The sequence below is a fragment of the Neofelis nebulosa genome, chromosome 3 (genome assembly GCF_028018385.1).
Source record: "Neofelis nebulosa isolate mNeoNeb1 chromosome 3, mNeoNeb1.pri, whole genome shotgun sequence".
Taxonomy (NCBI): Eukaryota; Metazoa; Chordata; class Mammalia; order Carnivora; family Felidae; genus Neofelis; species Neofelis nebulosa.
In genome coordinates, this window is record NC_080784.1 from 171,843,589 (window position 1) to 171,856,905 (window position 13,317).

General features: G+C 44.0%; 1 protein-coding gene across 4 annotated transcripts in view; it reads left to right on the forward strand.

Annotated features, from left to right (window-relative positions):
* The first annotated feature begins 5,725 nt into the window (after nt 1-5,725).
* Nucleotides 5,726-13,317, forward strand: part of BEND4 (BEN domain containing 4) — a 39,034-nt gene continuing 31,442 nt past the window's right edge. For 3 of the 4 annotated variants that reach the window (XM_058722729.1, XM_058722732.1, XM_058722731.1), the window contains exons 1-2: nt 5,726-6,335; nt 12,100-12,237. In XM_058722729.1, the coding sequence (XP_058578712.1) occupies nt 5,846-6,335; nt 12,100-12,237 (628 nt within the window). In that variant the 5' untranslated portion in view covers nt 5,726-5,845. The remainder of the gene's footprint in view (nt 6,336-12,099; nt 12,238-13,317) is intronic. The other variant, XM_058722730.1, reaches the window with a different exon arrangement.

Below are 13,317 nucleotides of genomic sequence, written 5' to 3' on the forward strand. Positions count from 1 at the left end.
AAAGATTGAGGTCCAAGAGGCGGTGGATGGTTGTGGATCGTGACAAGTCTTAAGAAAGCAATTGCACAGACTCTGGGTTTTACTCTATGGAGGAGAAAGACAATAAAGGGCAGTGGAGAGACATGATTATATTTTAAAAGGGTCACTCAGTTGCTGTTTGGAAAATAAATTGTCTTCCTGCTGCCAATCTGATTCTCTACAGTCCACTGTCCACAAAGCAGAATTAATCTTCTAAAACATTGTCCAGCAATCCACTCCTGGACATTTACTCCCCCCAAAATAAAGTTTACATCCACACAAACACCTGCATGTGGCTTTTCAGAACCGCCTTGTTTGTAACAGTCCCAAACTGAAAACAATGAGAATGTCCTACAAATGTAGGCACGGTTTGTATGTAGGCAAATGGTTAAACAAACGGAGAGACATCCCTGCTATGGAATACTACTTGGCAATAAAATGGAACAAACTACTGATACACACAACATGGAGTGATCTCAAGGGCATTAAACTAAGCAGAAAGTCTCAAAAGATCACATATTGCATGGCTCTATTCATATAACTACAGTTACATGAAAAGTGCTCATTGGAGGAAATAGATGAAAGGTACCCGGGACCTCTCTGACCTGTCTTTGCAACTTCCTTGTGAATGTGCAATCATTTTCAAACAAAAAGTTTACTTAAAAAAAAAAACTGTAGAAAAGACATTGTGTTCTGGCGAAAAAGTCTGCATTGTCTACGAAAAAGTCTGCATTGTCTACGTATAGCACATCCTTCCCAGTTACCTGATTCTATTCTTTCATTGTCTTTGAACTATTTTTACACCTTTGAAAGTTTAGATAACTGATAGACATGCAAACTGTCCTGTCTGGTAAAGGTTCCCTTCCCCTCTCACCTGCACGCCCCCTCCATGGAAACACGAGTTTACACATGTTAAAACCATTTACACATTCAATTCAACATTGCCTTATTCCATATCAATCTGTGTTTTGACTTTTCCTTTGAATACTATGAGGGCATTGAACAAGTTAAAGAAAATCTTTAACATCTGTTCATATTTTTTTTGTCTGTATGAGAATCATAATTTTACTTTTTCTGAAAATTATCTTTTAAGAACATAAATCAGGTGGTGTCACTCCCCAGCTTTACCCCTCCCAAGCTTCCTGTTGCAGTTAAAATGAATGCCAGGGGCGCCTGGGTGGCTCAGTCAATTAAGCATCCGACTCTTGGTTTCAGCTTGAGCCATGATCTCACAGTTTCATGAGTTTGAGCCCTGCATCAAGCTCTGTCCTGAGAGTGAGGAGCCTGCTTGGGATTCTCTCTCTCCCTCTCTCTCTCTGCTCCTCACCTGCTCACACTGTCTCTGTCTCTCTCAAAAATAAACTTTTTTTTTTAATTTTTTTTAACGTTTATTTATTTTTTGAGACAGAGAGAGACAGAGCATGAACGGGGGAGGAGCAGAGAGAGAGGGAGACACAGAATCGGAAGCAGGTTCCAGGCTCTGGGCCATCAGCCCAGAGCCCGACGCGGGGCTCGAACTCACGGACCGTGAGATCGTGACCTGAGCTGAAGTCGGACACTCAACCGAGCAGGCGCCCCAATAAAACTTTTTCTTTAAATAATAAACAAACAAACACACAAATAAAATGAATGTCAAACATTTTCCAAGGTGCACAAAACATGGCCAAGCCTGGGCCCGGTTTGCCCCAGGGCCTCATCTCCTCACTCTGCCCCATGCCAGGACACTCCAACTACTTGCCCTTGCTTCGGCTCCATGAGAACATCAAACTTGTTCCTACCTTGTGGTCCCTGCACCTGCTGTCCCTCAGCCTGGACGGCTCTTTTCATGGATGGCTTTTTTTCTTGAGTAAACTCTCAGCTCAACTGTTCCACCTCAGAAAGATCTTCTCACACACACTGTTCTATCAAAAGTAACATCCCCATCCTATTTTTTTTATCACAATTATTTCTGAAATACTGTCAATAATTGTGCTATTATTACATATGCTTTTTATATTATATTAATATTAGTAAAGTAATCATATAAGCATATACCTTTATGTATTTATTATATTATGTAAATGTGATATGTTAACATTGTTTGGTTAGTTTCCAGTTTATTTATTACCTGCCCACCCAAATTCCATAATAGTAGGATCTTGGAATCTGGTTCCATTATATCCCCCAATGCTTAGAAAGGTATCTAGCACATAGTAGGCATTCAAAAAATATTTGTTGAATAAATCCTTGGGTGAAGGGCACCTGGCTGACTCAGTCAGTAGAGCATATAATCATGGGGTCATGACTTCAAGCCCCACATTGGACAAAGAGCTTACCTAAAAACAACAACAACAACAACAACCAAACAATCCTTGGGTGAATGATGCTTCTGGAAGTAGTGAGGTATTCAGGTATCACTGGAAGTATGTAGGCAGGATTTGTACAACCACTTGGGAATGTCATAGCAAAACCATAGGCATAGGCTCGGTCACAAGAATAAAGGAGCCTGAAGGGCTCTTCTAGTACTACAAGCCTTGGATTCTGTGGCTACTACACCCTTTCTGTCATGCAACGGGAAAAGCAAAGTAATCCTCAGACATTTTCCACCAAATGATGGTGTGCACACTCCTATTCCTGCCGCAATATCATCTCCGCATTAAAATGTTGAAGCTAATCAGACATTTAATTTCAAAGTGGAAGGTCATTATCTTGTCACAAAATTTTATTCCAATTACTTTTTTTTTCTATTATACGAAATGAATTAAAAGTAGCACAAAACATTGGGAGATCAAACAGTCAATCAGAAGCTCATTAAATATCATTGAAATTGGTGCAATAAAAAGCATTTCCCATGGCTGGCTTATTACTTAAAAGCTATATTCTGGATGGCTCAAGGAATTGACATGCTGCCAATCAAAAATCACCCTGTCCATAAATAGCCACTTGGCTTTTAAAAGTTCACTACCTTTTTTTTTTTTTGAGATAAGAGTAAATATCTAAAGAGATTTAAAGCATAGGTGTAATTACCATCCTATCAGCCCCCATGAGACCCTAAAGAGAAGATATCAGCAAAGTCACCATCTGATAATTTAGACTATAACTTACAGAAAGATGCTTACAAAGTGCTACCAGTGATTTTATAAACACTTCAATACATTACTTATGTCCGATACTCAACTAAGTACAAGCCCAGGCAGGGATTAGTGGCCAGTTACAATTTTAAAATTGAGTTCAACTATACAGTTGGAAAAAATGCCTATTTTATTTTCTCAAGAGTGATTATAAAGCGCTTCATTTATCTATGGACTCAACTGTTAGCATGAAGACCTGAAAGTTGATCATTTTTAAATTTCCAATATTTTTCCACTAGGAGCCTTCCCCCCACCTTTTCTTTTAAAGCTGGATCACTAATTTTGGCATTTACTTTTACAGAAACGACCACTTTTTGACATATAGGAAAGTAGGTCCTTTTAGTTGGGAAAATATGACAACAGAAATACTGTTCCCAGTCTCTTAAGGTGTTTAAGTGGTGAGGATGATACAAACAAAAAATACATAAGCAAAAGAGAAAGCTCTCAGGCATAGGAAATTACTTCTTCAGTAGAAGGACTCAAGAATCTCTCCCCTTGAAGCCACCTCACACACACACTGCCACTACCCCAATTGCTTTTCAAAAGCCACAGCTTATTGGCAAATTATCTGGGAGTAAAGTGGGAGGGAAACATTTCGATGCAAAATTCAGAACTGCTTTATAGAAAGAAAAGTGTGGGAAGGTTTGTTATCATTTATTTCCTCCAATATATCATTCAATTTCAGCTGTCTCACGTCTCAGAAGCAGCTCCCCCATTTCTCACTTATGTGCCTAAGAGACATCTCTTTGGCATCTCATTCTCTCTCCCTGTCTTTTACCAGCATTTCATTATTTCTTAACTGTCCCTCTCATGCTTGTCTCCTTTTTTCCTAGTGATCCACGTGTCCTCATTTAGCAGTTTTCAGAAGCCAGGGAGAAACGTTGCAAATAATGTTAAATATGATTAATATCTTGAATTCCTTGAAATATGACATGCATGAGTTACAATGAAACCTCTTTTATTTCCCCATGAAATGCTTTTGCATAATGAGAAAGAAAATGTCCTCTATGCCCTAATCAGCCCTGACAGTTCCTGGACTCCCAAATACTTTTATTTATGGCATTATTTATTTCATCTCTAATAAATGGAAGGGGGGGTACCCACAGCATGATCTGAGGAGGTTGCAGGAGAAAGGGAGACTATCCTAGGTGGAGGAACACAGAGGCTGAACCAACGGAGAGAAGGCTTCTAAGGGAAGGGAGATATGGGAAATAAGAGGAAAAGACCTGAACCCACAGAAGAAAATGGGTCACTTTCCCAAGATTAAAAGGAAAACTGAAAAGAAATGCTAACTTCAGAGTGGAGAGAGGGGAGTCATATATGAGAGAGGAGATGCACCCAGAATCCTAAACCTGGAAAATGAAGACTGACGGCTGGCAACCAATGTTCCTGGGAAGGAGTATGCTGGCATTGGAGCTGACCTAGGGGAAGGCTGATTTGCTCCAAGGAGCCTCTGGGAGAGGCCAGGACACTCCTCTAGATTTGAAGACAGCGCTACTCCATGGGGATCCTCCTCCAGACCACAGAGGCTCTTCTCTCATTCAAATAATTACTGAAATTGTGTGTCTTCCAGAAACATTGGCCTGGTGGCCCCAGATGCAGTGGGCGATGCAGGAGGCAAGGTCTCACGCCGCCTTGGTTCTACAAGCACATTTACGTATATATCAAATGACACTGTTGAAAGTATCTAATCAGCATCCCAAAGGGAGGTATCTGGTCATATTTTTCCCTCAATTGCACAGACAGTCTACGTGCTATGAGAAGTAGTGAGGATATGAATTCAAATGATCTGGATGCATCTCTGCACTCGACTACACACTCCCTGAGTGTCTGGCTTTGGGCAATTACCTCGCGAGCCTCGGTTTACTCATCTGCAGAATGGAGTAAATGATTCTGTTACACACTTTCGGGGCTCCTATGGGAAATTAATAAAATAACGTAAAAGTCCGACGCCCTGTGCGCCCTTGTGATATGCATGAGCTCAAAGATCATGTGGGCAGACCCCGAGAAGTGCAAACAACGCGCAGCGACCATGGATCAGGACCTTCAAGATGTTCTTTACAGAAGATTGGGGGAGCAATTCCCCGTGGGCAGAACAACTGGCTGTGGGGATACCTTCCCAAAGGACACACGCCCCGCCCCAACTACTACCAGCCCCTCTGTGCAACCCCGAGAGTTTGGGGTCACGTAGGGGGCGCCAGGGGCTCATTTCCGAAGGTTAACCCCGCCCGCAACGGCAGAAGCCTCAAGTCTGCACGTGGGGCTCCAAAGTCTCGCGCTGGCCGGAACCTCGCCCTGTTTACCCGCGCGCCCTCGGGATCCGGCTTTCCCCCTCCCTCCCCCCGTCGGAGGCGCACACCCGGCGCGCGGACCCCACGGGCGGCGGCGGCGGCGCCAAGCCCCGCCCCCGCCCCCATTATCATTAGCAGATATTACCCTAAACACTTGCTCTTTACCTCCTTTCTCCCTCCAGGCATTGGCGAGGCGGCCTGTCAATCAGCGCTCGGGCGGCAGCCCCCCGCGCGGGGGCTCAGCTATGCCAGCCTCAGCGACAGGCGGCAGTGGCGGCGGCGGCGGCGGCGGCCCAGGCACAGGCACACACCCTCCCACACGCGCGTACTCGGGCAGAGCCGGCGGGCGGGAGGCGGAGGCACCCTCGGAGCCCGGCGCCCGGCGGGGAGGGGGCGTGCGACCGGGGACCGGCCCCGAGGCGCAGGATGGAGGAGGAGATGCAGCCGGCGGAGGAGGGGCCCAGCGTCCCCAAAATCTACAAGCAGCGCAGCCCCTACAGCGTCCTCAAGACGTTCCCCAGCAAGAGACCGGCGCTGGCCAAGCGCTACGACAGACCCACCCTGGTGGAGCTGCCGCACGTCCGGCCGCCGCCGCCGCCGCCCCCGCCGCCTTTCGCGCCGCACGCCGCCGTCTCCATCAGCAGCAGCGAGCCGCCGCCGCCGCAGCAGTTCCAGGCGCAGAGCACCTACCCCGCCGGGCCCGGCCGGGCAGCCGCCGCCGCGTCGTCGTCGTCTCCATCGTGCACGCCCGCCGCGTCCCAGGGCCACCTGAGGACTCCGGCGCCGCCGCCGGCGTCCCCCGCCGCCTCATCATCCTCGTCCTTCGCCGCCGTCGTCAGGTATGGCCCGGGCCCGGCGGCCGCCGCGGGCAGCAGCAGCGCGGGCAGCGACGGCGCCAGCCTGGAGCTCAGCGCAGGTACCAACTCCTGGGCGCAACTTTCCTTCCCGCTCGGCCGCGGGGAGGGGTGGGGGCCCGGGAGCCAGAAGCTGGGCATGGCGGACACCTTTTCCGCGCGCGGGACTGGCGGGAGGGTCGTGAGGGGAGAGCGGAGAGGTGGAGAGGGGCGAGTGCAGTCCGGGCCGGGAGAGAGTCGGGCGTCCGAGCGCACCCCTGAGGCCTCCACGCGCGGGCAGCAACTTCTAGAGGATTCCCCGCCGCCGCCGCCGCGTGCGGAGCTTCCGACGGCGCGCGCGCCTCCTAACAGGTGGCTCCGCGCTCTGTTGCGGCTTGGCGCCCAGGAAGCCGGGCTGTGGCGGTCGGCGGCAGGGGTCTTTCGGGCGGGGGTCAGAGAAGCAGGCTTGGCGCCGAGGCCGCGCGCCGGACACCCCAGGGTGACCGCCACGGCCGCTCCCAGGGAGGCTGGGGCTGCTCTGGCGGCGCTCGGGGACGCCTTCCCTTTATCCTTGGCTGTTTCACTTTTTCCTTCCACTTCTTCATTTACCTCTCTTTCGTCTCTTGTTTTTCCTTCTCTCTCTCTTTCCTGGCCTTCTGATTATCTTTTTAACCATCTCTTTGGTGCACTATTACTCTGTCGCGGTCCACTCGGCTGGCTCTTGGGTTTTTGTTTTTTGTTTTTTGTTTTTTTTTTTTTTCCTGTGCGCTTGTGTTTCTCATGCGCGCGCTGTCTGCTCCCTCAGCCCCTCTTTCCCCACCCACCCCAGAGTCCCAAACCGTGTCAGACAGCGGGTTCCTCTGCACCAGCCACGCGGGTGGACCTGACGCTCACCCCCTGTAGCGGACTTTAGGGAAGGAGACGTCCCGCCCCTCCCCCCAGCCCAGAAGATTCCCCCACCCCCACCCCGGGCTCCCGGGGCCCGCCGCTCATACCCCTTCCCCACCAGGAGGGTGGGGGCTGCACCCCGGGATCGCGAGCCTCCCGAGCATCTGTCCTGCCCCTTGAAGAAATGCCTCTCCACCGGGAGGCTGCAGGAGGTCCCCTGGGAAAAGCCAGCTCTCCTGCGGGTTAAGCTACGGGAGGTGGGCTGGTAGAAAAGCCGTGGCCTGGGGGCCTGGCCCAAGGGCCCTCCGCGTTTATCTCGCTTATCAGAACTAAAAGTTCCTGCTCAGGCCTTTTTTGGTATTTTAGAAGCCCCCAAATTCTGCATATCGGTGAGTCCAAGGCTTTTGTCCTAATGAAAATGTGAGCATTGTCTCTAAATGAGTTATAGACGCCTATGGTAATGTTATGTTGTTTGTCAATATTTTGACACATGAGGGATTGGTTTTGAGAGAGAAAATCTGATTACAGGTAATAGTGAAGACTTCCTGTTCTGTCACATGTCTCACTGATTTGGAGGTGTTTGTCGGCTTTGAGTGGGGTTCTTGTGTAGGTGTCTTATTGTTGGTGGGGTGGGTTTTTTATTTTCAGTTGCCCTTGACCCAATATTCTCTTGTGTTTTTATATTCATTGTTAGGCTACCCATCCACTTCCATTTTTCTCATTTTTCTTCTGTGTTCTCCCCTTCTTAGTGGTAGGTTTGTGTTCTTTCTCTCTGGGTTTGGAGTCTTATTTATACTACTTTTAGTTCATGCCCGTGTTTATTCCCTAGTTCTGCTTAATCTTTATCTTTTTTTATGTTCTTTCTCAGCAGTTTGGGTTCTTTTCCCATGTTCTGTATTTGTTTACTCCCTTGCATAACCTTAGTTCCACCATGTTTACTGGGGGAGGGGGGGAGGGTTCCCCTTTTTTATCTGCCTGTTCAGTCTTTAATCTCATCTTGCTTTCTCCTTTTAGTCTTTGCTGTCTTTCAATCTTTTATTTCCTTTTATACACTATAAATCTGCTCCCTCATTGCCATTTTCATCCATAGTTTTAACCTTGCTTTTTCTTGCTATTTTTCCTGCTTTGTTTCTTTTTTCTGCACCAGCCACTTGCTGTCCTTTCCATGCTCCTTCCTACTCTGGCAGTGTCCTTGCTGTCTTTCATTCACAAGGAGTTTGTGGGTATTGTTTTCCTTTTTCACCTTGTTGTAAATGTACTCTTTCAGTGTTTCTTTTTAGCTGATTTTGTCTCCATCCCCAGGTGGAAATCACAACATCACTGAATCTAAAAGAGTGAAAAGGGGCTTTGTTTGATACCCCTGAAACTCCCTATATTTTTTATTACCTTTTATTCTTAAAGGCTGCTTGCTTGCTTGCTTTCGTTCGTTCTTTCTTTCTTTCTTTGTTTCTTTCAGGTCATAAAGAGTAAGCTTGATAGCACCAAGGGCAGGATGCCATTTGCTTGTTGGAAAAATGGGAATTGGATAGTAGGTTTCTTCCATGCAATGAAGAAAATGGTCTGGCAGCAAAAAGAAAAAAAAAAAAAGGCCATGGTACTAGACATCCTGAATTGTGGTCATAATATTAATCATTGATGGACAAACCCATCTCTTAACCCAGCACAGAGATGTGAGTGGCCATCAGAGGGACAGTCACCTTAAGAGCTGATTGGCTCTTTGAGGAACTAGTGGTTCCACTTTGAACCAATGAGCATGTGTGTACAGACAGACACCACTTAAGCATATTGAGGAGGGGGCTGGAGGAGGTGGTAAGTTGCTTGTTGCACCCTCACAGAAGTGTTACTGTAACCTCGAGGGCCACCTAATAGACTGAAAATAGTCAAAACATTGATGTGATGAAATGAGTCAAGGACAGAAGAGATAAAACTGAGTGTCCAGCGTAAAGGCAGTGAAAAGATGAAAAGGTTGAAGTGAATCTTATTTCCCATTAAAAGCCATAAACCATTGAGAGGAGAAATGTGATTAAAAATAGATTTTTCAGCATTCTTATAAAATCTCATGAAGAGTATAATTTTCCTTAAAAGGGGTAATATACCATGGTTTTAAAAGCGTATTTTTCCTCTGTGGGAGGCTTAGAGTTAAAACCCACGTAGATCTTGATATGCAGCCTAAATTTGGCATCAGGAAATGGGAAATTGCATCTTTAAGCAGAGTACAATCAAAAATGAATTACAATAAATCCTATATAATTGCATAGGTCATTCTCTTTAATGAGATTTTATTAACCTGACTGTCAAGCTTTTGAGTCAGGCAGATATTTTATCTTCTTCAACTGATAAAAGTGTCAGCTATAAACCACCATATAAATATTCATAAATCTACACATCTGTGGCAGCCTATCAGCATCATTCTTTTGGACATTAAAAGCATTCTAATTACTTTCTGTCTAGCAGAGCTGAAATGCTGCCTGTTATAGTATGTGCTTGGCAGGCATGATTGCTTTTGTTTGCCATCACAAATAGCAGCATCCTATTTTATATACCGATGGTCCAGAAAATATTCAGGGATTGACTGAGCAGGATGAATATTAGGAAGCACCATCTGGTTTTGATAGCACCAAGTATATTAACTCATCTGTTAATTTTTGACACATCATTGATTTATTTATTTAGAAAAATTGCATCCTGTTTTGCTGTTTTGATGTTTGCCATTATGAAAAAAAATTGGATGGCATTTTTTTTTAAGACATAGTTCATTGATTTAAGACAAGGGTGATGCTTCCAAAGATGCTTTCATTTTCTACTTCTATTTTCTATGCCTTGAAGTCTTCTCTTAAGAAGTTATGTTAATGTTTTAAGGAAATCATCTATTTTGAACTAGCTGGAAATCCTTTTGGTAGATATAATGTATGGATACATGATAATAGGTCACAAAAAATTTTTTCTGCTTCTGCATTTTTAATATTAATATATTTCACCCTCCGCTGGGTTAAAATCAAAAGGTTACCACTAATCTCGATGGCTGTGATCTCCTTCATAGTAACAGAATACTCTTGGGTATGTGCTGTGATGGGCAAATTCCATTCAAGGCTTTACTTACAAAGAAGGACATTAAAGTAAGGCGCCTGTGTTTGATTGCTGAGTTCCCATCCCTCTTCTTATTCACTTATCAGATGTAGGATGGCTTAAACCACTTACATTCAGAAGAATTTCTAGAAATGAATTTTTTAATTAGAAAAGTAATCACAGGTTCAGATTTTGGAATCAGACTAGGCAAAATTTCCAACATGATACTATCCCAACAGATTGTGCAATGGAGCAAAATAAATTACAAGTGGTCACTTTATAGTGCTTCGTGGTTGTGCTGTATGAATATTTTGTGGTGTTTAATTTTAGAGAAGTTAAGAATGAAGTCGGTAGTTTTAAAGCCCCTTTGTAAACTGTTGGTGTTCTTCCCTGCCATCTCTTGAGTGGAGCATTCTGTTACTAGGAAAAAAAAAAAAAAACAGTTAAAAAATTTCAAAATACATGTTCATACTTTGCTCAATTAAGAATCATGGGTCAGTGACCATTCAATTGTGTTCATATGAAAACAGAACTTTTCTCCATTTCTTAGCGATAATGAGCATTGCACAGTCCTTGCATTTCTAATTATATTCTGTCTGGAAAGCTAAAGTATTGCTGGCTGCAATATGTAGTAGGTAGAAAGATTTGCTGTTTTCTGCCGAGTGTAATAGTAATATTGTTCATCATATCTTCCCGTGTATTGACGTTAAAACAGTATTTAAATATTTTAAGGTACCAAAAAGGAGAAATTCAACTTTTTATGGTCGTTATTTTTGCATCTATCAATTCTGAGAACAAATCCAGAATGAAGCATTTGTAAAAACTGAAGGCAAGAAGTGTTTTATGGTTGTAGCTATTCTCTGATACTCTGGGTGCACTTTAATACATTATCTTCATAATGTAGTGTATTACATAATGATTTTTTCTCAGCATATTACAAGCTTATCCTTCAATTAAGAAAACAAATCATGCTTGTCCCTAAGTCAGATTTTTTCCCTTAAAATCTATACTCTAATGTGATGTATCAATATGATTAAAGCTATTGAGTGTGCTTTAGGACATTGAACAAATATATTTGAGCAATTCTTTATAGCCACTTCTCTTTTAGCCTTTCTTTGCATATTTTGTTCCTTTCATCAAGGTTACGTTAAAGGTGTATAGGCTGTAAATCAGTTAGGGCCATGCTGATTAAAATGCAAACAGTAAATACAACTTCAGGTCTAGAATGGGATTATAGGATTAAAATGAATGAAAACTGCCAGTGTGCTAGAATTGAAAATTCATGATCGATAACATTCTTTGATTTTACTAATAAAAGAACAAAAACCCGGAAATGAAGACCACTGTGCAACATCTTAAGGCTTCCCACTTTTATGGTTCAGCTGTTTACTTTGTTTATTTGGTTTTGGTCAGTGTAAAGAATTAATACCCAAATATTTAAGGTCTTTCCCCATTACCTTTTGGTTTAAATCAGGGGCTCAGTCCTTCCCTTCCATCTGGCAGGGGGCAGAGGCATCAATTCCACTGTTTGGTGTGTAAAAGATACTTCTTATATCCATCTCCCTTTTCTCTAGTATAGCAAGTGAACTTTGTCCTGGCTGCTGCTTCAGTGAAGTTCCCAGCCCATCAATCAATTCTAGCCTGAAACTATGCCTGACATCTGGTTTTCTTCTTCAGCACTCAAAATCACTGTGTAAAAAACAGGCCTGTGCCTAATATTTGTGGGATTTAGGACAAGAGTACAGATGCAGGCCTACATACCATATATCTAAATAATTAACAAACTATTAAATAAAATATATTCCATCCACCTCCCCTGACAAATACACCTTAATGACCAGATCTGACTTTGGAGTTTTCAGCCAGCCCATGGCCTTCTCTCCCCACCCCCAGCTTCATCTTCTAATAGGAGGAGCCTCACATACACACGAATGGATGCCCCCGTCCAAACTTCCAGGCTCTGGCACCATGGTCTGTCCTTGGGAGAATGGCTCAGGGAAGAGTCCAGCACAGGCCCTCGAAGCAGTTTAAGTAAGGAATTCCTGGATCTTGGGTACCTTACCATGGGGAGGGGAAGGGATGGAGGAGGATGATTAGGGCAGGGCCCCCCTCCCTATGTCTAAGGGTGGTACTGCTCCTAAGCATGAGAAAGCACCATGGCAAGAGCAAAGTAGTCCCGTGGACTCTCAGCCTACCCAGAATGCAGCCAAAGCAATGTCCAGTGTTACAAATGAAGATCTATATATTTATGAGAGGACCCACATGCATTCAGTAAATATTTTGTTGTTCCCATAGAAGCCCTCAAACATTTCACCATTTTTCATTTTTAAAGTTTTTTCCCCTGAGAAAAAGATAGAGCCAACATTTTCAGAGACAGTAGGTAGCTAGTTAAATTTCTATCATAAATACTTACTGGTATCTAAAATCTACAGTATTTTGTTTGTTGCCATTATTCTGGATATGGAAGAGATGAAATGAGAGGCATCCTATAGCTGTATACAAGCCCTATAAAGTATCTCTGTATATTTATGAATAGCCCATTCTGGATGGTAGTCCAGAAAGAAGAGGCTGCACCTCGTGATATTTGCATTTAGGGTGAATTTTCAAGACCCAAGACTGACAGAATTAAATCACATTTGCACAATTTTTGAGGTGTTTTTGGTTGTTGAACTGATTGTTTTCCATTTGCTTTTTATTTTTCACTGATTGACAATTAGTATGCTTTAGAATACATTTATGTCAACTAACCAGCAGTCTGGACACATGCCATTTAAAAGATTTGGCAATCTAATGGAAGAGGCTCATGGAAGAAGCACTACTGCTTTTTACATGATACTTGTATGGATTGGCCTAAATATTGGCCTTGACAAGAAATCCAGGTTCACAGATAAATGAAGAGAAAGAATAGTGAACACAGATGTTGGATAACACAGTTTTGCTTTTGGGCTCATCATCTTTTGCCTTATAGGCCATCCTTTGTTTTACTTTAGATGTCAAGTGAGCTCTTCAAAAAGACTTATCTTTCTTCTCCAGTTTGCATCTGGAAGCAACGTACTCTCGTCAGGGATTGTATCAGCTGATTAATAGCAAGGGCATGAGGGCACTCCAGAA